This window comes from Podarcis tiliguerta (assembly GCF_965153285.1).
Source record: "Podarcis tiliguerta genome assembly, chromosome: 8".
Taxonomy (NCBI): Eukaryota; Metazoa; Chordata; class Lepidosauria; order Squamata; family Lacertidae; genus Podarcis; species Podarcis tiliguerta.
Genome location: NC_139541.1, coordinates 79,679,854 through 79,706,941, shown reverse-complemented (window position 1 = coordinate 79,706,941; position 27,088 = coordinate 79,679,854). Strand labels below are relative to the sequence as shown.

The window sequence follows — 27,088 nt, the reverse complement described above, 5'->3', positions numbered from 1 at the left end:
GAGAATGAGCCGGCCGAGTCCCGGACCCAAATTGCCGCTGCAGGTGAAAGAGACCACTTCTGAACGCTCCCCTATGTACAGTGGTACCTTGGGTTAAGAACTTAATTTGTTCTGGAGGTCCGTTCTTAACCTGAAACTGTTCTTAACCTGAAGCACCACTTTAGCTAATGGGGCCTCCCGCTGCCACCGCGCCACCGCTGTGCAATTTCTGTTCTCATCCTGAAGCAAAGTTCTTAACCCGAGGTACTATTTCTGGGTTAAAGGGTAAAGGTAAAGGGACCCCTGACCATTAGGTCCAGTCGTGACCGTCTCTGGGGTTGCGGCGCTCATCTCGCTTTATTGGCCGAGGGAGTCGGCGTACAGCTTCTGGGTCATGTGGCCAGCACACGGAAACGCCATTTACCTTCCCACCAGAGAGGTGCCTATTTATCTACTTGCACTTTTATGTGCTTTTGAACTCGTAGGTTGGCAGGAGCAGGGACCGAGCAACGGGAGCTCGCCCCGTCGCAGGGATTCGAACCACCGACCTTCTGATCAGCAAATCCTAGGCTCTGTGGTTTAACCCACAGCGCCACCCGCATCCCTTATTTCTGGGTTAGCGGAGTCTATAACCTGAAGCATCTGTGACCCAAGGTACCACTGTACTGAAACCCTCAAATCCCTGCACATAGAAATCTAGCACAGCCAGAAGCAGACAGGCTAAAAATGCTTTCCTGGCGTGCTAGATTTTTATTTTATTTTTTGCTTGCAGGGTTTGGGGTTTTTTTTTTGTTCCATAGGGCAGGCCACACAATTTGTCAACGCTGAAGGTGACAAAGCAAGTCTCCCTTTGCAAGGGGGGGGGGGGGGAGAGAGATAGAAAGCAAAAAAACCTGACGTCTCTTCCCAGATTAACAAAGTGAATTTCTCTTTCAATGACTGGCTTGTGCAGATGCCAGAGGGTGGAGGTTCTGTTGACACACACACATGCAGCAAAAAAAAAACCTTTCTGTGGAAACCTGGTCCTTTCTTTGGACTTTTCCGAAGACCAAAGAAGCAAAGAGCCCCTTCCCAGTAAGTGGGGTGCAAAATGCAGAGGCCTGGGTCAAGTGAGGCTGGGGGTCTCTGAGACCTCCCCCCACATCTGCTGATCCAGTTTCTTTCCCTCGGCTGCGCCTGGCAGGGAGGCAGTTTTGGAAGAACACGGTTGCCTGCATGTCTCCCGTTCATAAATCCAAAGATAAGAATCCAGACAGGAGGGAGGAGGGAGGCTGGCGGAGACTCGGCCCAGGACTCTCCATTAGGAAGAAATCAGATCAGCCTTCCTAGGCTGAGCAAAGCCAGGATGCAAAGGTGGTTTTGACAAGCGGACGACAGCGACACAACTCCCTTTGAGAGAGAGAAGGAGACAGAGACAGTGGCTTTCCTACAAAGGATGAAGAGGTAAAAAGTGTTATGATTAGATGGCCCCAGGATTTGGGACATCATATTGACTTTGAAAGGTGGGGAAAATTATGGACAAAAACAATTAAATTTACAGCATGTGTGTCGCTTAAAGAGAATTTAATGAAGATGATGTATCGCTGGTACATTACACCGACTCAACTTGCCAAAATGTATAGAAACCAAGATAAAAACTGCTGGAAATGCAAGGAGAAAGAGGGGAACTTCCTTCATATGTGGTGGACTTGTACCAAGGTGAAAGCCTTCTGGGATACAATATATAATGAGTTGAAAAAGGTTTTTAAATATAATTTCAGTAAAAAAACCAGAGGCATTTTTGTTAGGGTTAATTGGAGAGGAAATTCAGAAATAAAGATGTAAGTTTGTTTATGTATGCCACAACGGCTGCAATAATACTCCTGGCCCAGAAATGGAAGCTGCAGGGAATTCCTACATTGGAAGAATGGCAGATAAAAATGGTAGAATATGTGGAGATGGCAAAGCTGACGGGGAAGATCCGGAATCGGCGAGACGAACTGTTTCAGAAGAACTGGAGCAAATTTATATTTCATATGAAAGAAAATTGTAAACATTTGAAAACGTTTGTAGGTTTGAATTGAAATGCTTTGTGATGTGAAAATAAGGCACCGATTTACATATAAGGAGGTGATTTTAAAAAAAGAAAAGAAGATACAGTATAAGTTAAAAAGTGGCTATAGAAATGGGAAGAATTTATTAAAAGATGTTGGGAAGTCAGAAAGAGGGAGGGAAGTCGATGCTCTGTTGGAGCAATGCTTTATGTTATAGATTTGTGTAATGCAATGTACTGTATTTTTTGCTCTAATAAGACTCACTTTTTCCCTCCTAAAAAGTAAGGGGAAATGTGTGTGCGTCTTATGGAGCGAATGCAGGCTGCGCAGCTATCACAGAAGCCAGAACAGCAAGAGGGATCACTGCTTTCACTGTGCAGCTATCCCTCTTGCTGTTCTGGCTTCTGAGATAAAGAATATTTTTTTCCTTGTTTTTCTCCTCCAAAAACTAGGTGCGTCTTGTGGTCTGGTGCGTCTTATAGAGCGAAAAATACGGTAATTAAATATGGAAAACTCAATAAAAATCATTATATATATAAAAAAGAGAGAGACAGCAGCTTTCCCCGAGGATCGGATATGTGTGTTTGTGTGTGTTCTATTTCTTCTCCAATTCCATGAACCTGAGCTGCATCTCAGGGGCAGAAGGACCCAGATTCGTTCCTCAGTAGCATCTTCCATGAGGGATGAGGATGTTTCCTCTCTGAAACCCCAAAGACCTGCTGCTGCCAGTCTGTGTAGGCGACACTGAGCCAAATAGGGCAATGGCCCGACTCAGTAGAATGCAACTTCCTGTGTAACACAACAAAAAGGGTACTTCCTGCAGATTTCTGAGAAATCCGCCTGCAACTGGGTTGTGCCTTCGAGGGCCGTCCCCTGGTATCCAGCGCATAGCTGTCAACTTGTTGTTGTTGTTGTTTAGTTGTTCAGTCGTGTCCGACTCTTCGTGACCCCCTGGACCAGAGCACGCCAGGCACTCCTGTCTTCCACTGTCTCCTGCAGTTTGGTCAAATTCATGCTGGTAGCTTCGAGAACACTGTCCCGCCATCTCGTCCTCCGTCGTCCCCTTCTTCTTGTGCCCTCCATCTTTCCCAACATCAGGGTCTTTTCCAGGGAGTCTTCTCTTCTCATGAGGTGGCCAAAGTCTTGGAGCCTCAGCTTCATGATCTGTCCTTCCAGTGAGCACTCAGGGCTGATTTCCTGAAGAATGGATAGGCTTGATCTTCTTGCAGTCCATGGGACTCTCAAGAGTCTCCTCCAGCCTTCTTTATGGTCCAACTCTCACTTCCATACATCACTACTGGGAAAACCATAGCTTTTACTATACGGACCTTTGTTGGCAAGGTGATGCTGTCAACTTACGGATTTGAAAATAAGGGACCAGCAGCCTCGAAAATAAGGGATCAGCAGCCAAAATAAGGGATTTTCCAAGCACAGGTATGTTCAACTTCTGAGCCCCTCCCAGCCAAAGGCAGAAAGCCCAGCCAGCATCCAAACGAAGCCTCAAGCGGTGGTTCCCACAGCGCAGCAACCCGGCAAAGGGGATGCAGCAAGGAAAACCACCATCACCTCTCCGCTGGGAAGCGCTGAGCAAAGGCGAGTCCTAAGGCAATGCAGCCGATTTGATCGGCACAAGGCATGCAAGCTCCACCCCCCAGTCGTTCTTAGACTCCTTATTGGGTGAGCTTCGCAGCCAAGCAACACAGTTGGAGCCTCCCTCCTCCCTGGCCGGCAGGGAGGGAGGAAGAGGAGCTGCTTCCTTTGAAACCCGGGAAATTTAAGGGACATCATCAGTAAGGGACAGCAGCGGGACACAGCGCTGGAATAAGGGAGTTTCCCGCCAAATAAGGGACGGTTGACAGCTATGAGCCAGTGCCCCACACAGATCTTTATTCCTTTAGATAAACACGTCCCGAAGGAATAATCTCCTAGAGCTGTGCTCAGAAGCGCTCCAGGCGTTGGGGAGCTGCAATCCAAAATATCTGGAGGTTGGAAGACACTGTCGGTTGGGGAAATTAAGGCATAAACGCACGCAGTCCGGTTCCCTGACCCCAAGGGCCTGCATGAGATCACTGGAAGTGGCAAGGAGTAAATAAATAATGGAAGAACATTTGAGCGAGGGCAGCTGCACAGCCTTTGCTGAACAAATCTCCTGCCCCCTGTCCTCTCCAAAGATCTCCCTCCCCTCCGTCAACCTTTACCCGAATTACATTGTCCCACCATAAACCACCAAAATGCCCCTCCTTGCCCCATGACACCTCTTCCTCCCCCCTTTATCTCTCCTGTCGTCAACATGCCTGCCATATTTTTTAGTATTTACCCAGCTACTTGCACCATTCTGGGTTTCAGTAATTCGCCCACCCCACCCTCCATTAGAGCAAAGCTTCAAGCGTTTTATGGTGTTTGCCTGACCTTCCTGCTGGACTAGTCATCTTCTCGGCCCGGCCTATTGCTCACCCACCATCCCTGTCCACATGTGACCGGACTGTATTGAAATAGTCCAGAAAGGTGAAGGGACACACTCAACACTCTACGTGGGGCTGCCCTTGAGACTGACCCAGAAACTCCAGTGGGTGCAGAAAGCCGCGGTGAGACTCCTTACAGGGTCCTCGCTGCAGGATCATGTTCACCCGGTGCTATACCAGCTGCACTGGCTCCCGGTGGAGTACAGGGTCAGATTTAAGGTGCTGGTTTTGACCTTTAAAGCCCTTCACGGCCTAGGACCCTCATACCTACGGGACCGCCTCTCCTGGTATATCCCACAGAGGACCTTACGGTCTTCAAACAAAAACATCTTGGAGATCCCGGGCCACAGGGAGGTTAGGCTGGCCTCAACCAGAGCCAGGGCTTTTTCGGCTGTGGCCCCGATCTGGTGGAACGCTCTGGCACAAGAGACTAGGGCCCTGCGGGACTTGACATCTTTCTGCAGGGCCTGCAAGACAGAGCTGTTCCACCAGGCCTTTGGCCAAGGCACAGTCTGACCCCCTCCTTTGGTAATCCTCATAGAACTCTAGCCCAATGGTTGCCATTGATTTGATTTTGAATTGATTTTAAAATGAATTGATTTTAGAATGCTGTGTTACTTTTATTGTTGTTCGCCGCTCTGAGCCCGGCTTCGGCTGGGGAGGGCGGGATATAAATAAAAATATATTACTATTATTATTATTATTATTAGAGAAAAGGCAAGTCAGAGGAGACAAGTTTATAAAAGCACGCCTGGCATGGTGAAAATTGGAGGGAGAGAGGTTTTTTCTTCCTCTCTCCTCATAACACTAGAAATCGTGCGCATTCAAGGACGCTGAACGTTGGAAGATTCAGGGCAGATAAAAGAAAAGGATTTCTTGGCACAGTGCAAAGTTAAACATTCTGTCGCAAGGGGTTGGACTAGATGGCCCCCAGGTGTCCCTCCCAACTCTCCTATTCTATTCTACTCTATGGCACGGCACAGAAATAAAAGACAACTGCAACAACAAAAGAAAGCAACCTTTTCCCCACCTCCGACCGCAAGATGTTTCCAATCCAGATTCGAAAAGTGGATATTTCTAAAGCCTTTGTGATGCATGATGTGGAGCTGTACAGTGGTACCTCGGGTTACAGACGCTTCAGGTTACAGATGCTTCAGGTTACAGACTCTGCTAACCCAGAAATAATACCTCGGGTTAAGAACTTTGCTTCAGGATGAGAACAGAAATTGTGCGGCGGCGGCAGCAGGAGGCCCCTTTAGCTAAAGTGGTGCTGTAGGTTAAGAACAGTTTCAGGTTAAGAACGGGCCTCCAGAACGAATTAAGTTCTTAACCCGAGTTATCACTGTACTCATGTGTGTTATCAACCCCCAGCCAAGCTCAGAGCCGGACTGTGGAAGGCGAGGACATCAATATGGCGGAAGGGTAAACACACAGATGACCCCTCTGACACACACAAACACACCAGTCTCCGAGACAAGAAAACGCAGGAGACCTGGCCAATCCAAAAAGATGACTCAGCGCCGTCGACTGCACCGGGGTCTGACTCAGCAAGTCTGTGAAGGCAAGGAGGTCTGGAATGTCAAAACAAGGAGAGGGCTGGCATGGAAGCATGGATCAAAAAATTTCCAGAAAGGGAAGGGGATGCAAATTCCACTGCCGAACAGCTCTTACTGTCAGGAAGTTCTTCCTAATGTTTAGGTGGAATCTTCTTTCTTGTAGTTTGGATCCATTGCTCCGTGTCCACTTCTCTGGAGCAGCAGAAAACAACCTTTCTCCCTCCTCTATGTGACATCCTTTTATATATTTGAACATGGCTATCATATCACCCCTTAACCTCCTCTTCTCCAGGCTAAACATGCCCAGCTCCCTTAGCCGTTCCTCATAAGGCATCGTTTCCAGGCCTTTGACCATTTTGGTTGCCCTCCTCTGGACACGTTCCAGTTTGTCAGTGTCCTTCTTGAACTGTGGTGCCCAGAACTGGACACAGTACTCCAGGTGAGGTCTGACCAGAGCAGAATACAGTGGCACTATTACTTCCCTTGATCTAGATGCTATACTCCTATTGATGCAGCCCAGAATTGCATTGGCTTATTTAGCTGCCGCGTCACACTGTTGGCTCATGTCAAGTTTGTGGTCAACCAAAACTCCTAGATCCTTTTCACATGTACTGCTCTCAAGCCAGGTGTCACCCATCTTGTATTTGTGCCTCTCATTTTCTTGGAAACTGAATACTTGGTCAAAAGAGGAGGTGTTCAGGGATGAGAATTTTCCAGGTAGCATGGCTGCTGCTCCTGTTGAGGCCCCCATTTTGCTATGCGACGTGGTTGTCACCATCATGTCTACATTGCTTTATATTTTAAAGGAAAAAATCTCAAAGCAGTTTACAAAATGGATTGCTCCTCTCTCTGAGCAAATGGAATCTGGGAGGCTCCTTGGTTTTCTGAGGGGCTCTGGGCAGTGAAGCCAGCTGGCGTCCATTAGAGCGCCCGTTGCGCATTGACCCAACAGAGGGGCAAGGGCTCAGCCTTCCCTGCCACGTGGCAGCAGGGACAGCAGCAAAGAGATTCTGTCTCTCAGCCTCTGCTGCATGTTCTAAATCACTGAGCTTCTTGGGCTTGCCGATCAGAAGGTCGGCGGTTCAAATCCCGATGGGATGAGCTCCTGTTGCTCAGTCCCTGCTCCTGCCAACCTAGCAGTTCGAAAGCACGCCAGTGCAAGTAGATAAATAGACACCACTGTGGCAGGAAGGTAAATGGTGTTTCTATGTGCTCTGGTTTCCATCACGGTGTTCTGTTGTGCCAGAAGTGGTTTAGTCATGCTGGCCACATGACCCGGAAAACTGTCTGCGGACAAACGCCGGCTCCCTTGGCCTGAAAGTGAGATGAGCACCGCAACCCCATACAGTGGTACGTCGGGTTACAGACACTTCAGGTTACAGATGCTTCAGGTTACAGACTCCGCTAACCCAGAAATAGTGCCTCGGGTTAAGAACTTTGCTTCCGGAGGAGAACAGAAATCTAATGGTGGCGGCAGCGGGAGGCCCCATTAGCTAAAGTGGTACCTCAGGTTAAGAACAGTTTCAGGTTAAGAACGGACCTCCAGAATGAATTACCCCGAGTGGTTTAGTCATGCTGGCCACATGACCCGGAAAGCTGTCTGCGGACAAATGCCAGCTCCCTCAGCCTGAAAGCGAGATGAGCATCGCAACCCCATAGTCGCCTTTGACTGGACTTAACCATCCAGGGGCCCTTTACCTTTTTTTTACCTAGACGGGGGGAGAACAGTCAAGGCTGGTCCCCTAGGGCTGGTGGGGATCCTTGTGCTAAAATTATGGTTTTTAATGGGGATGCGGTTTAAACAGGTGGGTGCTGTTTATTGGGGGCATGTTTTAAATTGTTCTTAAGTGTTATATGCTAATTTGTATTTTTTCGTTTTACAAGGCTGAGTAATATTTACAGCCTTTTAAATGCGTGTTGGATTATTGTTTTGTTGTTTTCATTTTAACTCTTGTGTTTTCACCTTGTGTTTTTAGCCTGTGAACAGCGCTGAGATCTTGCGATGAAGGGCAGCATATAAATCTAACTGATAATATTTTATTGATATTTTACTCAGGGAATTTCATTCATAAATAGAGGGGGAAAGGAAAGGGAAAAAAGCAAGCGAGAAAGAAAGAAAGAAAGAAAGAAAGAAAGAAAGAAAGAAAGGAAGGAAGGATGTAGTATTACCAGACATTAAAATACAGATGTGTATATTCTTATTATCCTAATACACATATAATTGTCAGTAACCTAATATATCTGTGTAAACTCATTCCAAATTAATAGTGCCTGGAGGCGATTGGAGGGTGGAGCTTGGCTAATGGATTGAGGTTGAATCCTGACATGACAAAAGTACTGTTTTGGTGGGACAGGGGGCGGGCAGGTGTGGGGGACTCCCTGGTCCTGAATGGGGTAACTGTGCCCCTGAAGGACCAGGTGCGCAGCCTGGGAGTCATTTTGGACTCACATCTGTCCATGGAGGTGCAGGTCAATTCTGTGTCCAGGACAGCTGTTTACCAGCTCCATCTGGTACGTAGGCTGAGACCCTACCTGCCCGCGGACAGCATTGCCAGAGTAGTGCAGCTCTGGTTATCTCCCGCTTGGACTACTGCCATGCGCTCTACGTGGGGCTACCTTTGAAGGTGACCAGGAAACTACAACTAATCCAGAATGCGGCAGCTAGACTGGTGACTGGGGGCGGCCGCCGAGACCACATAACACCGGTCTTGAAAGACCTACATTGGCTCCCAGTACATTTCCGAGCACAATTCAAAGTGATGGTGTTGACCTTTAAGGCCCTAAACGGCCACGGCCCAATATACCTGAAGGAGCGTCTCCACCCCCATCGTTCTGCCCAGACACTGAGGTCTAGCACCGAAGGCCTTCTGGTAGTTCCCTTGCTGCGAGAAGCCAAGTTACAGGGAACCGGGCAGAGGGCCTTCTCGGTAGTGGCACCGGCCCTGTGGAATGCCCTCCCACAGATATCAAAGAGATAAACAACTACTTGACATCTGAAGGCAGCCCTGTTCAGGGAAGTTTTTAATGTGTGACATCTTAGTGTATTTTTGGTCTTTGTGGAAGCCGCCCAGAGCGGCTGAGGAAACTCAGCCAGGTGAGCGGGGTACAAATAAATTAATTATTATTATTATTATTATTATTATTATTATTATTATTATTAAAAATATATAAGAAAGATAACATTTGCCCGCCCTCAGCCAGGCCCCACCTGCCTGAGAAGACATAGGGAATTCATCCAATTCATGGGAAGATATTCCCCCTCAAGCTTTTTCTGTGACTAGGGGATCTTCTGCCCAGCTTAGGCTGGCTTTCCATGATGTCTATGCTTGTTTATTTCATAAAATGCACACACCGTTTGCTTATTGGAAGAAAAACTCAAAGCGATATACAGTGGTGCCCCGCAAGACGAATGCCTCGCAAGACGGAAAACCCGCAAGACGAAAGGGTTTTCCGTTTGCAGAGGCGCTTCGCAAGACGAATTTCCCTATGGGCTTGCTTCGCAAGACGAAAATTGACGAAGATTTTCGGGGGGGGTTTCGCTCCAAAACCCCTTTTTCTGAAGCGCTAAGCTGCTAAAAGCATTTTAGCAGCAAAACCGCTAATCCCTTAAGCCTTAAAAAGCCGTTTTTAGCCCTTAAACTGCCAATAGCGCTAATAGCGCTAATCCGTCAATGGGCTTGCTTCGCAAGACGAAAAAACCGCAAGACGAAAAGACTCGCGGAACGGATTCATTTCGTCTTGCGAGGCACCACTGTACTGAAGAAAATGAAGGAAAATAAAAAAAGAACTCTATAAAGCACTCAAAAGATAAAACCAGCCATAAACGAAGAACAGATTAAAGCAAACACTCTGTCGCCTAAACGAAAATGGTGCCAAAAAGTGCCCCTGCCTGGTGTCAAGAGGCAGGGAGTTCCAAAGGGCACAGTAAAAATTCCACAGTTCTATCTGCATTGCAAGGGGTTGGACTCTCTGCCATGGGAGCAGATTCACCCAGTGCTTTTCCAGCAGCACTGGCTCCCAGTGGAGTACAGGGTCAGATTTAAGGTGCTGGTTTTGACCTTTAAAGCCCTTCACGGCCTAGGACCCTTGTACCTACAGGACCGCCTCTCCTGGTATGCCCCACGGAGGACCTTAAGGTACATAAATAGCAACACCCTAGAGGTCCCGGGCCCTAAGGAAGTTAGATTAGCCTCAACCAGAGCCAGGGCCTTTTCAACACTGGCCCCGGCCTGGTGGAACGCTCTGCCTCATGAGACCAGGGCCCTGCAGGATCTGATTTCTTTCCGCAGGGCCTGTAAGACAGAGTCGTTCCGCCTGGCCTTTGGCTTGGAGCCAATTTGATTCCCTCACCCTCTTTCTTTTTTCCTTTTCCTTTCTCCTCCTGTGATGAGGCTGCATTTTAATATTTTATTGTTTCAATATTTTAATGTTGCATTTTAATCTTGTTTCTCAGTTGTATTCATCCAACTTGTTTTTATTATTGCTTGTTAGCCGCCCTGAGCCTGGCCTTGGCTGGGGAGGGCGGGGTATAAATAACAATTATTATTATTATTATTATTATTATTATTAGATGACCCAACTCGACAGGTCTGTGATTCTGTCTCCACTGTCTGAAGCAGTGCTTGGCTGAAGACCAGTTGCTGTGGGTCACAAAGTGGCTGTGATGCTCAGATCCGACTCGCAGGCTGGCCGCCGAGAGACCAGGATACTGGACTGGATGGGCAACTGGCCGGATCCAGCCAAGCTCCTCTATGCTTCAGAGACTCTGACAAGGGCGCGGCTTCTCTCCTGCCATAAAGGAAAGGAGCAGGAGGGAGGCGATTGTACCAGAACCAGCCAAGAGGAGAAGCCGCGTGACTTTTTCCTTTTTACTGGACGCCAGGAACGGTCGAGAGCACTGCTTGAATTTAACGCTAGTCAGCGGACCAAGAATACAGGCCCTCTTTGTGTACGGACAATGGATTTCTAGTTAAATACCGTGATCCTTATGCACAAATCAGCAAGTGGCTTCTGTGACCTGTTAACCCGCCATTGGTCAAGCTTTTGTCATGTGAGGTCATCACGGACATTGTCACCGTACAGGGTGCCTTCAACGGAATGCTCACCAACAGCGCAACTTCCGGGAGGGGGGTGAAAGCACACCTGGAAGGAGTACAGGGCAGGTGGGCAGGGTTTGGGGAGGGGGGTCCAAAGGCAAAATGCTGAAAGGAAGGGGGCAGGGGGGCACAGGGGGCTGACCAGAGCTCCTTTGCACTCCAGTAACTATATGTCATGTATTTGGGTGGAGGGAGTAGCTTCCGGACAGAGGGTTAGGGACTCCTTGCCAAGCTCAGATTCTGGCTGTGTATCCGTTACCAGCTTGTGTACACATTAAAAGGTAAAGGGACCCCTGATCATTAGGACCAGTCATGGCCGACTCTGGGGTTGCGGCGCTCATCTTGCTTTACTGGCTAAGGGAGCCGGCATACAGCTTCCGGGTCATGTGGCCAGCATGACTAAGCCGCTTCTGGCGAACCAGAGCAGCACACGGAAACACAGTTTATCTTCCCGCCAGAGTGGTACCTATTTATCTACTTGCACTTTGACGTGCTTTCGAACTGCTAGGTTGGCAGGAGCAGGGACCGAGCAATGGGAGCTCACCCCGTCGCGGGGATTCGAACCGCCAACCTTCTGATCTGCAAGTCCTAGGCTCTGTGGTTTAACCCACAGCGCCACCCGCGTCCCTGTGTACACATTACCGGCTTCAAATGCAGCCAGGTCATTCTCAATTAGGACCAAAGCTGGTTTGGGGGGAAACACGTCGAAACAGCAAGATAGCTATGGACTGCGGCCAACGTCACATTATCACCGCTTCCCAAACTGGCAATGGGAGCGTGTGGGATGCAGAGCATAAGAGGAGTGCACAGGCTGTCCCCGTCAGTCTTATTTTAGGAACTGGGAGCAAAGAGATGACACTGGTGTTCGCTGGAGCTGGTAGGGCAAAAGGTAGGGAGCCCAACAGCAGGTGGCGCCAGAGCCAACGGCAGGCAGAATCTTTGTCCCCATGCTTCTACCTGCAGAGTCCTGCAAGGGCAACACAGACGGAGATTAAAGTAGGAAGCTGGCTGCCAGCGCCACCCCCTGTACTGGTTAAGTTAAAGGTAAAGGGGACCCCTGACCGTTAGGTCCAGTCGTGGCCCACTCTGGTGTTGCGGCGCTCATCTCGCTTCACTGGCCGAGGGAGCCGGCGTACAGCTACGGGTCATGTGGCCAGCATGACTAAGCCGCTTCTGGCGAACCAGAGCAGCGCACGGAAACGCCGTTTACCTTCCCGCCGGAGCGGTACCTACTTATCTACTTGCACTTTGACGTGCTTTGAAGTGCGAGGTTGGCAGGAGCAGGGACCGAGCAACGGGAGCTCACCCCGTCGCGGGGATTCGAACCGCCGACCTTCTGATCGGCAAGTCCTAGGCTCTGCGGTTTAACCCACTGCGCCACCCGTGTCCCTTGTTGTTAAGTTAGAAGGCAGGTAAACCGGGGCTAAGAGCAGAGGCTAGTGGGGCAGGGCCCCATTTTCTTTAATGGACTAGCTTCTTCTTGTTTTGATGCAGGCAGTCTTGAGATTTTATCACCACTGCAAAAACAGTCGTTGCCAAGCCGGTGCCCTCCAGATGTTTTGGATTGCAACTCCCAGCCATGCCAGCTACGGATGCTGGGCGCTAGGTTGGCAAATGGCTGAGGGAGAACCACAATAATCTTAGATCGCCTTAAAGACCAGCCCATCCATCATTTTGTGGACCAGAGTTTACACCACCCGACGCACAAAGCAGATATTCTGGCTGGCGTCTTGTTGTGTTTTTAATTAGGGTCCCAAGATGATGAGGGTTTTTTTTTTATTATTAATCCGTTGTTCCTGCGGTGCTTTATTGTACTGCTTTATGGGTGTTCCTGATTGTATTTGAAAAAACGCATGGTACTCAGGCGGGGAGAGAGAGAAATATATCACAGAAACGCTGGGTGGATGGGTTTTATTGCACATTTATAATCAAAATGAAAACAAAGGATATGATGCTAATTTAAAAAGAATGGTGCTGTGGAGCATTCTTTTGCCAGTGTTTAGCTTGCAAGCCATTCTCGCTTGCTTTGGGCTGTTCAGACATTTGGGAAATATCTATACCATAATAAAGGTGTTTCAGCCGTGGGACAGGTCAGTCCCAAGAGCAATGGGAGGCAAGCACTTCAGCAAACCTCAGATTTAGGGGACGCTTGTGGCGCTGTGGGTTAAACCACAGAGCCTAGGGCTTGCCGATCAGAAGGCTGGTGGTTCGAATCCCCGTGACGGGGTGAGCTCCCGTTGCTCGGCCCCAGCTCCTGCCAACCTAGCCGTTCAAAAGCACAAGGTGAAAGTAGATAAATAGGTACCACTCCAGTGGGAAGGTAAATGACATTTCTGTGCGCTGCTCTGGTTTGCCTGAAGCGGCTTAGTCATGCTGGACACATGACCCGAAAGCTGTACGCCGGCTCCCTCGGCCAATAAAATGAGATGAGTGCCGCAACTCCATAGTCGGCCACGACTGGACCTAATGGTCGGGGGTCCCTTTACCTTTACCTTTACCAGAAAAACCACTCTCTAGACCAGCGGTTCCCAAAGTGGGGGTGTACTGCCCCTTCGGGAGGGGATTCCTTAGGTGGGTGCTAAGGGGCAAAGGGGCCTTGTCAAGTTAATTAAACTGAACAGCTTCCACTGGACATTGAATAAATGTGCAATTTAATGTTACATGTCTTCCAAAACGATGCAGCTCAAATCTGGGGTGCAATCTCCTGGGTCCACAATCCTGCGTGAGTCATGTGACCCACATGAGATTGCACCCCCCCGAGCACTTTTCAGGCACAGCACCCCAAAATACGTGCTTTGGGGAGCCACTTAAGATCACTGCCCCCCACCCAAGTCCTTTTTGGGGGCATCATTTTCGCCACTATCCTCTTGCGAGCAGAAACAGGACGTCCCCTTTTTTTCCAGGGCAGCTGACTGGCATGTTGTCACCGCTTTAAATTTATTGTGTTACGACCTTTCTTGGTCTGCCGTGCATATTGCTATTCTGAATCATGCTAGGGGAGAGGGTATTTGGGATGAGTTTATGCAACCAAGGAGGCTGAACCCAGCAAAGTTTGGGAATCTTGGCTCTAGACCATGGGTAGGCAAACTAAGGCCCAGGGGCCAGATCCGGCCCGATTGCCTTCTCAATCCAGCCCGCGGACAGTCTGAGAATCAGCATGTTTTTACATGAGTAGAATGTGCCCTTTTATTTAAAATGCATCTCTGGGTTATTTGTGGGGCCTGCCTGGTGTTTTTATGTGAGTAGGATGTATGCTTTTATTTAAAATGCATCTCTGGTTATTTGTGGGGCAAAGGAATTCATTCATTTTTTTTTTCAAAATATAGTCCGGCCCCCCACAAGGTTTGAGGGACAGTGGACCAGACCCCTGCTGAAAAAGCTTGCTGACCCCTGCTCTAAGACCCTCCAGCACCCAGCTCTGCTACGCCTTAAGATTTGGGGAAATAATCGGGTGGCGCTGTGGGTTAAACCACAGAGCCTAGGACTTGCCGATCAGAAGGTTGGTGGTTTGAATCCCCGCGACGGGGTGAGCTCCCGTTGCTTGGTCCCTGCTCCTGCCAACCTAGCAGTTCGAAAGCACAAAGTGCAAGTAGATAAATAGGTACCGCTCCGGCGGGTCCGGCGGGAAGGTAAACGGCGTTTCTGTGCGCTGCTCTGGTTGGCCAGAAGCGGCTTAGTCATGCTGGCCACATGACCCGGAAGCTGTACACCGGCTCCCTCGGCCAATAAAGCGAGATGAGCGCCACAACCCCAGAGTCGGTCACGACTGGACCTAATGGTCAGGGGTCCCTTTACCTTTACCCTAGGCTCTTCTATTCTAATCCATCAAATGCGGTCAAAACAAAAGCTTCAAGGATACCTTTTAATTCTGCCATGAAAAAACAGCAGAGTAACCTAGCTGCTGGGATCAGGTCACAAACCATCTCGCAAAGCATCTTGCAGTGGCCAACCAGACACTGACAACAGCATCTACCATATGGGAAAAGAAGGAAGCGTGTATATTTGTCTAAAGGAGATTCTGGGCCTTAAAAGATTGAATGGGCAGGGATGAGGGGCTTCTGTGGTCATCTGTAGGTGAAAGAACGAGAGCAGGTGAGAGGAAGCTTTGACCCGCCAGATTTTGCCAAACTACAGCTCCCATCAGCTCTAGCCATCAGCCACGCTTCCCAGGGATTATGGGAGTTGTAGTTCAGCAATGTCTGGTTCCCCACCTCTGAACTAGAGGACTGGCTTCCAGGAGCAAGGGTAAATAAACAAGATATCTGAAGTATCTGAGGCATCTGGAGAAATGTGCATGCACACGAAAGCTTATACTAAGAACAAACTTAGTTGGTCTCTAGGGTGCTACTGGACAATTTTTTTATTTTTATATATACAGTGGTACCTCGGGTTAAGTACTTAATTGGTTCCGGAGATCCGTTCTTAACCTGAAACTGTTCTTAACCTGAAGCACCACTTTAGCTAATGGGGCCTCCTGCTGCCGCCGCGCCGCCGGAGAACAATTTTTGTTCTCATCCTGAAGCAAAGTTCTTAACCTGAAGCAATATTTCTGGGTTAGCGGAGTCTGTAACCTGAGGTACAACTGCATTTAAACAAGATACGTATTTCTTTGAGCCCCTTACCCTCTGTTTACAAGTTACCGTATTTTTCGCTCTACAAGACGCACCAGACCAAAAGACGCACCTAGTTTTTGGAGGAGGAAAACAAGAAAAAAAATATTCTGAATCCCAGAAGCCAGAACAGCAAGAGGGATCGCTGCGCAGCGAAAGCAGCAAACCCTCTTGCTGTTCTGGCTTCTGTGATAGCTGCGCAGCCTGCATTCGCTCCATAAGACGCACACACATTTTCCCCTCCTTTTTAGGAGGGGAAAAGTGCGTCTTAAAGAGCGAAAAATACAGTAACTGCTGGGGACACCTTCCTTCATCAACTACTCACCAGGACTCTTGTGTATATGCAAACACCACTCCGAAGAAGAAAATAAACCAAATCACCCCCAGACTGTCACCATTTTGCAGGCGGGGTTCAGTCCCATGCTGGAAATGTAGGTTTGTGCAACTGAGGTGGGTTAAAGTGCTCTGTCGCAACAAAGAGGAGTTTTTGCAGTTTGGAAAGTGACAGGAAAGGCAATACAAAGTGTGGAATAGCAACTGATTGGCAGGAAGTCATATACCTCCCCACAACAGATCAGGGTGGAAGTTCTTTGGCATACAACCTCCCGGCAAACAGATCAGCAAAGAGAGAACTTCGTATGACCTCCGAGCAAACTAATCAGGATGCATGGTCCATAATCAGTTTCCCTGCAGGAACCTGAAGTTTGCAACCAGAATTAAGGTAAAGGTAAAGGGACCTCTGACCATTAGGTCCAGTCGTGACCGACTCTGGGGTTGCGGCGCTCATCTCGCTTTATTGGCCGAGGGCGCTGGCGTTTGTCCGCATACAGCTTCCGGGTCATGTGGCCAGCATGACTAAGCCGCTTCTGGCGAACCAGAGCAGCGCACGGAAACGCCTTTTACCTTCCTGCTGGAGCAGCACCTATTTATCTACTTGCGCTTTGACGTGCTTTCGAACTGCTAGGTTGGCAGGAGCTGGGACTGAGCAACGGGAGCTCACCCCGTCGCGGGGATTCGAACCGCCGACCTTCTGATTGGCAGGTCCTAGGCCCTATGGTTTAACCCACAGTGATTATGCGCTGATAAATCAGTGCATGCATACTTTATTCCCATCACGCACAATTGCTAGACCTTTGTGGGCTATGCATCTACCACAATTTTAACTTGGAGCTGCATTGATATATATATATTTTAAATAAGACAGAATTCTCCTCTGGCATTAATATTTCATGCTTAATCACCAAATAGCTGCCATTTCAACCACAGGCGGTGAAAGATTTAAGAACTTTACCTCCAATGAAATAAGCATTTACTTACCACGGAGAGGGGAGAACCAATGGCAGTTTTCTTTTTCTACCCCCAATCTCTTCCCCTTTTGAGTCTCCGCCCAGGATACTGGGGGTGGTGTCCTCAGCAATCTCTCTACCCCCTCATCCCCCCCCCAAAAAAATCCTGGCTTTCTAAGTAAAAATGGTGCATCTGCAGCAGCACTACCGGTCGCCTTCATTTGCCCTGGCTGCAACAAAACATGTCTCTATCGGTCTCTACAGCCACAGCAGACGCTGTGATTCTCCAACGGTTTGACTTCACCCCCAAAGGCGAACTCCTCCATTGTCTCCCAAGACAGATACCAAACAACCACAACTAGCAAGTTACTGGTTGCATTTGGAAATGATAATGTTCCTTTTGGAGTGAGATTGTATTTTATTTATTGCATTCACACCCCCACCTTATCCTGCAAGGAGATCAAGGTGGCGTACACGAATCTACACCGCCTCATGTAACCTCCACAACAACCCTGTGAGGTAGGCTAGATCGAGAGGCAGTGACTGGCCTAGTGAGCTTCACAGCTGAGCGGTGAATTGAACCCAAGACCCAGAGGTCCTAGTCTGACACTCTCACCACTTCACCACAGGGATGCTCAAAGCTCAGATGGGAAGCTGATAGGTATTAAAACACCCTGCGCTTGTCACCTGAGACCTTTCTCTGTGTCCCTCCTGCCCAAGAGGTTTGGAGGGTGGTAGCAAGAGAACGGGTCCTTCTCTGTAGTGGCTCCCCATTTTGCGGAATGCTCTCCCCAGACAGGCTCGCCTGGTGCCGTAATTACACATCTATAAGCGCCAGGCAAAACGTTTCCTCTTTACCCTGGCCTTCAGCCATTAAATAATCTATGGATTGTTAAAGGTCAGGCGGACAACTGTTATTATGATTTTTTGATTACTGTGCTTTGTTTTATGTTATTATTATTGTTATGCTCTGTAAAATATGTTGCACACTGCCCTGAGGGTTTTTTTTATAATGGGCGCCATATACCGTAAATCTAATAAATAATAATAAGAAGCAATCAATTTGACAGTGCTGACTTCAACCTCTGCAATGGGAAAGGAAATCGTTGTCTTGATTCAGACCTCAGTGAAGAGAGTTGAACTGCAATTCAGGGGTTTCACACGGAGCCCTGCTTTTAAGTTTCTTTCCCCAAGTATGGCCAGTAACTGGGGGCCTGGTTTGTGAACCCCTTGTACGCTCATTTAATTCCCCTCACCCATGAGTAGCCCCACACGCTCTCCTCCTTAATCCCATAGATTTTTGATGCAATTGTTGCAGTGCTCCTGTTCCAGTTTTCAAAGACGACAGAGGACGAGATGGTTGGACAGTGTTCTCAAAGCTACCGGCACGAGTTTGACCAAGCTGTGGGAGGCAGTGGAAGACAGGAGTGCCTGGCATGCTCTGGTCCATGGGGTCACAAAGAGTCGGACACGACTAAATGACTAAACAGCAACAACAACAACAGAACTGATAGGAGGCAGCATTAAAGACAGCCTTCCTAGAAGAATTTAAGACCAGGTCAATGGTCTCTCTAGTCCATCATCCAGTTCTTACAGCGGCCAACCAGATAATAATAATAATAATAATAATAATAATAATAATAATAATAATAAATTTTATTTATATCCCGCCCTCCCCAGCCGAAGCCGGGCTCAGGGCGGCCAACAACAATTAAATAATCAAACAATCAAATAATCCAACATTCTGAAAACATTCCATTATAAAAATTAATTAAAATCAAATTAATGGCAACCGTTAAGCAAAATTCTGTGCAGGTTGCCAGAGGAGAGAGTCAGGCTGTGCCCTGACCAAAGGCCTGGTGGAACAACTCTGTCTTGCAGGCCTTGCGGAAAGATGTCAGGTCCCGCAGGGCCCTAGTCTCTTGGGACAGAGCATTCCACCAGATCGGGGCCACAACCGAAAAAGCCCTGGCTCTGATTGAGGCCAGTCTAACCTCCCTGTGGCCCGGGACCTCCAATATGTTTTTGTTTGAAGACCATAGGTCCTCCGTGAGACATACCAGGAGTGGCGGTCCCGTAGGTATGAGGGTCCTAGGCCATATAGGGCTGGTTAAAACTAGCACCTTGAACCTGATCCTGTACTCCACCAGGAGCCCGTGCAGCTGGTATAGCACCGGGTGAATGTGATCCCGCGGCAAGGACCCCGTAAGGAGTCTCGCTGCGGCATTCTGCCCCCCCTGGAGTTTCTGGGTCAGTCTCAAGGGCAGCCCCACGTAGAGCGAGTTACAATAATCCAGTCTGGAGGTGACCGTCGCGTGGATCACAGTGGCTAGATGCTTCAAAGGGAAACTCGCAAGCAAGATTTGGGCACAAGAGCCCCCTCCCCCCCCCTTCTGTGGTTTCCAGCAACCGCCATTCAGAGGCATTTCTGCCTATCACAACTAGTAGCCTGATTCTCCTCCAGGAGTTTCTCTAATCTTCTTTTAAAGCCATCCAGGTTGGTGCCCATCGCTGCCTCCTTGCAGAAGTCCCATAGTTTAACCATTGGTTGGGGATGATGGGAACTTTAATGCAAAACTGCTGGAAGACACCAGGTTGGGAAGGCTGGTTTAGAGTTTCCCTAGTCCTACAGCACAGTTATGCAGCTTTAATAGCAATGCTGTATCGCCAGGGATGTGGGTGGCGCCGTGGGTTAAACCACAGAGCCTAGGGCTTTCTGATCAGAAGGTCGGCGGTTCGAATCCCCGCCACGGGGTGAGCTCCCATTGCGGGGTCCCTGCTCCTGCCAACCTAGCAGTTCAAACGCACGTCAAGTGCAAGTAGATAAATAGGTACCACTCCGGCAGGAAGGTAAACGGCGTTTCCGTGCGCTGCTCTGGTTTGCCAGAAGCAGCTTAGTCATGCTGGCCACATGACCCAGAAGCTGTACGCCGGCTCCCTCGGCCAATAAAGCAAGATGAGCGCCGCAACCCCAGAGTCGGTCACGACTGGACCTAATGGTCAGGGGTCCCTTTATCTTTGCCTTTACCTATCCCCAGGGAAACCCAGGATTTTGTGGGTCTGCAATGGGCATGGATAGCTCCCGAGTACAGGGAATTCCTTGGCACCTCCTAATAAACTACAGTTCCCAGAATGCTTTGGGTAAAAAGCTGATATCAAGTCCGTATAAATGTAGAATGCAGATACATTGTGGGCGTGTGAGATTCAACAGGTAACTTCCCAAATCACTTGGTTCAGAAGGCCAGGGTTGCGAGGCCGGAGCTAACATTGGCTTACTGAGATTAGCAGTCTTCCGTCTCACTCCTTCTTAAGATGAACACACTGTAAATAGACTTTCAGATTTGGCAACAGAAGCCAAGAATCCTCTGGCTGGATGGGACCAGTGGTGCTCATCTAAGCCTGCAGCCCCCTTCCAACAGCAGCCAGCAGCTTATGGAACACAGCGCTCCTGGAGAGAGAGGTTCTATCACCAATAAGAGTATTTTCCCACAGGTCTTCAAAGTCCCTTCCCACCCCCTTGCAAAGCTGAAGCTTCAATTGCTTGGAGAAAGGAGGGGGTGCAAGAGAATCATAAGCCAGTGTGTTCAACAATGGATTCTTTCAGAGCATCGGTTCCAAACCTGGTGGCCGTGAGTTCCACTGGCGCACCGCCTATATCTCATGATTTGCGCGCACATATTGTGAGCAACGCACTGTTTGCCCAACCCAAAATCCTTCCCACCCTTTCTTCCTCCCCCCCCCCCCAAATCGTCCACAGACCAAAAAGCTGCTTCATCTCCCCACTCCCGGGCGTCAACACTAACAACCCCCAACCACTCCCCGCCGCCTTCCCTAGCCGGCGCTCCGCACGCACAGAGTCCCCAAGCCCCAACCTCAGAAGAGAACCCAGGAGTCCGAGCATTGCTCTCCCCGCCCCCAAGAGTGTAACCGACCAGAAGGACCCGGGTGGACGGGCCAGAGGGGTGGGTGCCTTGAAGTTCAAGGGCTGGGCTGGAGAGGGGAGCGGCGACTCGTCGGTTGCTCAAGACGAACCGGCAGGAGATAAAAACGGCGAGGCGAGATTCCCCGGGTTTCGAAGGCGCACAGGCAACGCTCCTCTGGCATTTCTCGCAAGCCCATTAATAAAACCGCAGAGAAACCGACTCGTCGGTCTCCCGGTCCCTTTACAGCCGTGCTTGGGCTTAAAGCCCCCTCTTTCCCCTTTCAAAAAATGAAATAAATCTTTGCTCTCTGGTGGACAACGCAAGATATGGGGGGGGGGACAAGAAACACAGGCAGACGATACAGAAGCCCCCCCCCCTCCAGCAACGTCGCAGAAGGACCCTTCCCCCAAGGGCAGCCACGCGTTTACACCGCTGCAACTCGTCGGGTGCAGCAGGATCGCAGCCTTGATGCGCGCGCCCCGCACCCCCAAAACCACACTAGAGAAGCGGGGGAGGGATAATCGCGGCGGTTCGCCCCCTCCTCCCCATTTTAACCCTTTCACGCCCACCAACAGCACCACGGTACGTACGGACCTTTCCCCTCGCGCGAAGCCCCCTCCCCTCGCAAAGCCTCCCCCCTCCCCACCTCCCGTGAATGCAGCTTCGAGTCTCCTTCGCCCCTGAAGCTATTGGATAGATCAACCCAGCACCTCCCCCGAGCAGGATCGGACCGGATCCCCGCGCAGGGGTGTCCGGCAAAGGCCCCCGCCGGGGCGGACAATGGGGCTCCTTCTCTCTCTCTCTCTCACCAGCTGGTCCTCCGGAGCCGCGTCGCCGCCTCCAGCCTCGCCATCGCCCTGCTTGCTCGGGGACTCGGCGGCCAGGCGCAGCGCCTGCCGGACCCGGCGCTCCTGCCGCTCGCGGAGCAGATGCAGCTCGCACAAGCCGGCCAAGGTGCCCTCCAGCCAGCCGCGGAGCCGGCTCCGCTCCGGGCTGGCGGGGAACGAGAACGCCCGGATCATCCTCCTCCGATGGAGCGCGGCGCCGGGTGCGAGTCCTGCTCCGCCAAGCGCAGCAGCGCTAAAGCGACCCCCGGGCGCGCTCCGGCCGCTGCAGCTCCGGCGCTGTCACCGCCTCATCTGCATAGCAACGCTCATTGGCCGGTCTGCCGGGGATGATTTGCATGCGCAGCCCTCCATTGGGCGGCCCCGGGTTCCGTGGCCGAACCTCCCATTCAAACAATTGGACCCTCGCTCACCCTGCTGGGCTTTTTTGCATAATAACCCTTCCAAAGAAGCCATTGGCTCGCCGGGCTCCGCTTTATTTTACAAAGCCACGCCCCTCCTGCCCGGTCTCTTCTTGGGACCCCGTGGTTGAGTTTCGCTGGCCTGGCCGCGCCCAGTTAGAAACCCCGGCCTACCTGATGGCCACGCCCTGAAACCAAGCCATTGGCTGTGCTCCCTTGGTTTCTGCACTTTGGCCCCGCCTTCGAGCCAAGCCATTGGCCGGCGGGCAGAAGGCGATCTGCATAGCCGCGCCCCGGAGCCGAGCCATTGACTCACCTGCGGTGCCTTATCTGCATGGTAAACCCCGCCCCAGGAATGTTAAAGCCGTCCGCCATTGGTTCGCCCAACCCACCTTATCTGCATAGCCGCGCCCTTCCACTCGCTCCATTGGCTCGCTGGTCTTAAATTACCTACGCAGCCACGCCCACGGTTCAAGCCATTGACATTCTGGAAATGTGGTCAGTCATTGACACTAATTCTGTTTCAAAGCTTCTATGAACTCATCTGTCGTCTCGAAATTCCATTTCCTTTTCCTTCTTCATTCCAACTCCCTGTTGCCGAAGTGTTACATTTGTTTATATGCCTAGCCCCGCCCCCTATATTAATATTGCTTTGCAATTAATGGGCAGGCTCTCCGTACTGACCATGTCCCGCCTCCTCATTCATAAAATAGTAACTTGTGCGCTTTGAACTCTGCTTTGCACTCCCGCCCATCTAGCAGTACCCCCCCCCCGCCCCCGCCCTACCCACCATGAATGGAGGAAGCGCTGGGAAGCCCAGATTCGTTTTCCTCCAGGGCTTTCGCCCCGCCAACTTTCCTCGCCCATCGGCCGCAGACCCGTTTCTCCCAAGATTTGCAGAAAGTGCAATTTTGCACCAAGCGTAAGAGGGGGAGGTGAGACGCCGAACGCCCCTGGGATGGGTGGGGGAGTGACTGTTATGGGATGGATTCTCTTAATCCCTTAAAAAGACGACGGGCGAACACGTAGGGAACGCACAGCTTAGCAGGAGGCTAGCATCCAACACACACATACACATCCCTCTCTCCAGAAAAATTAAGGAATTGCAGAGTTGGAAGGGACCTCACGGGTCTTCTAGTCCATGGGTAGACAAAGTAAGGCCCGGGGGCCGGATCCGGCCCAATCGCCTTCTAAATCCGGACTGTCCGGGAATCAGCGTGTTTTTATATGAGTAGAATGGGTGCTTTTATTTAAAATGCATCTCTGGATTATTTGTGGGGCCTGCCTGGTGTTTTTACATGAGTAGAATGTGTGCTTTTATTTAAAATGCATCTCTGGGTTATTTGTGGGGCATAGGAATTCGTTCATTTTTTCTCCACAATATAGTCCAGCCCCCACAAGGTCTGACGGACAGTGGACCGGCCCCCTGCTGAAAAAGTTTGCTGACCCCTGATCTAGTCCAACCCCCTGTATTGCAATCCTTAGGGAGCAAAGCAAGGCCAGAAGTGTCCTGAGGGCCTGATGGGAAGAGCGGGAGGGCCGCATCAGCCCTTTGGCCTGAGGTTCCCTGCCTCTGGTCTGGTATCACTCTTAGCTGGGTGAGAGAGGAGTTTCCCCAGCATCCCATCCGCTAGGGAGGAGATCTCACACACAATCCTCTCCTAATCCTCCTAAGTGTGTTTGGCTGGGGGGTGCTGAATTGTAGTCCAAAACATCTAGAGGGCATCTCATTGGCAAGTGCTGGCTTATACCGTCCCTTTTTCACAATCCTGGCTCAGAGGAGGAGATGGTAAACCAGGAATAAGATTTTTATTTTATTTTTATCTGGATATTGTGCCAACTTTCAAGAGGAAACTGAGTCTCACAGTTCAGATAGGCAGTTCAAAAATAATAGATAGATAGATAGATAGTCAGTTCAAAAATAATATATATATATATATATATATGCAGGTTTTGGTGTCCTCGGGTGTCTTCCCGTGTAAAAGTTGGGGTGTCTAGGCGACGTTTCGACGAGGTCTCACTCGTCATCTTCAGGCTGGTGCTTTCGGCTTCTTGTTACTGGAACAGAGCAGGATCTCAGTGTTTGAGTTCCTATAAATACTGTTGAGGAGGTGTGGTGTATAGCCTCCAATGTTCTGGGCAGAGAGGAGGTTCCCAGGCTAGTGTGCCTTTTCTTCTTTTGTTCCTTAATTACTTGAGGGATATCTTGAGTGATTTCTTGAGTGATTTCCTGAATCCCACTTAGGTGGGTCATTAGGTGTGGATTAGTTGCTAAACCTAATGACCCACCTAAGTGGGATTCAGGAAATCACTCAAGAAATCACTCAAGATATCCCTCAAGTAATTAAGGAACAAAAGAAGAAAAGGCACACTAGCCTGGGAACCTCCTCTCTGCCCAGAACATTGGAGGCTATACACCACACCTCCTCAACAGTATTTATAGGAACTCAAACACTGAGATCCTGCTCTGTTCCAGTAACAAGAAGCCGAAAGCACCAGCCTGAAGATGACGAGTGAGACCTCGTCGAAACGTCGCCTAGACACCCCAACTTTTACACGGGAAGACACCCGAGGACACCAAAACCTGCATTCCTGTACCCGTGAAAATCTACGAAAGCAAATATATATATATATATATATATATATACATACAGTGGTACCTCGGGTTAAGTACTTAATTCATTCCAGAGGTCTGTTCTTAACCTGAAACTGTTCTTAACCTGAAGCACCACTTTAGTTGATGGGGCCTCCTGCTGCCGCTGCACCGCCGGAGCACGATTTCTGTTCTCATCCTGAAGCAAAGTTCTTAACCCGAGGTACTATTTCTGGGTTAGCGGAGTCCGTAACCTGAAGCGTATGTAACCTGAGGTATCACTATATTAATAATTCGGGATAACTTGCCCAGTGGATGAAGTGCAGAATGGTACTCAGTCACAACTTGCTCTGCTTGCGTCAGTCTTGCTCAAGCAGTTTTGAACACTACACCTTTCACTGGACACAGGGAAATTATGTTGGTATCAAGCCCTGGGTGAGCTCCCGTTGCTCGGTCCCTGCTCCTGCCAACCTAGCAGTTCGAAGGCACGTCAAAGTGCAAGTAGATAAATAGGTACCACTCCGGCGGGAAGGTAAACGGCGTTTCCGTGCGCTGCTCTGGTTCGCCAGAAGCGGCTTAGTCATGCTGGCCACATGACCCGGAAGCTGTACGCTGGCTCCCTCGGCCAGTAAAGCAAGATGAGCACCGCAACCCCAGAGTCGGCCACGACTGGACCTAATGGTCAGGGGTCCCTTTACCTTTACAAGGCCTGTTCTTAGCAAACAGACCGTTTCGAAAAGCTGGCTACCAGATCTGTAGTGAACCTGTGTGAGCCTTGGACATCGCCCACCCTTCTGTTTTGGTGGGCCTGGTCTTAGCTGACCATCTTTCCGGGAGGGGTGGGTTGGTGGGTACGGGGAAGAGTCCTAGCCATCCGAGAATGGTCCTAAAAATACGCAGGGCGCAGCGGCGATGGCTCAAACGTCGGGTGAGAAAGGGGCTGGCAGATGTGACAGTGACGGGGGAAAGGAGCGCAACAATGGTTTATAAATGGTTGTGATAATAATAGTGCGAGGATGGTAGCCATGGTGATGGGGACGGTGGTAGCCATGACAATGGGAGGTGGGGGTGGGGGTGGCAGCTGGCAACAGGGGCAGTGAAAAATAGCAGAGTCGGCTGTGGCGAATTAAAAAAAAACAACCACACGCACACAAAATAATCCTGCGGTAGCTGCAAGGCCAGGAGTGCCTCCTCGTGAGCTGTGGTGAAAGGGGGGGAAATGCACTCCCCTTTTCCACCACTTCATGGTGAGCATGTCTTGCTCTCAGTGCGCTGGGAAATCATTCCTGCGTTTTGCTTTTGCTAATTTTATCAGCTGCGGGGAAGGAGTGAAGCTTTACTGGCAGGGGAAAACCCTGCAAAGGTGAAGGAGCTTCAAAGAGCTGACCCACGGAGTATAATAATAATAATAATAATAATAATAATAATAATAAGTAGTAGTAGTAGTAGTAGTAGTACTAATAGTATTAGTATTATTAGTATTTCTACCCCACCCACCTGGCTGGGTTTCCCCAGCCACTCTGGGTGACTCCCAACAGAATATTAAAAACACAATAAAACATCAAACATTAAAAGCTTCCCTACACAGGACTGCCTTCAGATGTCTTCTGAAAGTCAGATACAGTGGTACCTTGGGTTAAGTACTTAATTCGTTCCGGAGGTCCGTTCTTAACCTGAAACTGTTCTTAACCTGAAGCACCACTTTAGCTAATGGGGCCTCCCGCTGCTGCCGCGCTGCCGGAGCATGATTTCTGTTCTCATCCTGAAGCAAAGTTCTTAACCCAAGGTACTATTTCTGGGTTAGTGGAGGCTGTAACCTGAAGCGAATGTAACCTGAAGTGTATGTAACCTGAAGCGTATGTAACCCGGGGTACCACTGTAGTTGTTTATCTCCTCGACATCTGATGGGAGGGCATTCCACAGGGCGGGCACCACTACCGAGAAGGCCCTCTGCCTGGTTCTCTGTAACCTCACTTCTTGCAGTGAGGGAACCGCCAGAAGGCCCTCCGGGCTGAACGATGGGGGTGGAGACAGGTATACTGGGCATTGTCCACGCAATCCACACATCAGTTCTCGGTGGGCTTCTTTCTTTAAAACCTCAAGAATCATGGAATTGTAGACTTGGGAAGAAACCCCCATTTAGTCGAACCCCACACATGTGTGGGGCCACCCTCGAAGCAAACTTATAGGTTTTAATGCATGAAATGTGGGGCGACTTTGCACATACATTGTGGGCCTGCGGTATCATTTTCATTTATTTTACTTGGTAAGATTTACGTGGCGCTTTCTTCATAAGCCTCCGCT

The 27,088-nt window shown here is 49.8% G+C and overlaps 1 protein-coding gene across 1 annotated transcript in view; it reads right to left on the bottom strand.

Moving 5' to 3' along the window:
- DACT3 (dishevelled binding antagonist of beta catenin 3) overlaps window positions 1-22,071 on the bottom strand; it is a 53,232-nt gene extending 31,161 nt beyond the window's left edge. Inside the window, exon 1 of the mRNA XM_083455181.1 lies at window positions 21,755-22,071. Coding sequence (XP_083311307.1) covers window positions 21,755-21,967 — 213 coding nt within the window. The 5' untranslated portion in view covers window positions 21,968-22,071. The remainder of the gene's footprint in view (window positions 1-21,754) is intronic.
- Window positions 22,072-27,088: the final 5,017 nt, after the last annotated feature.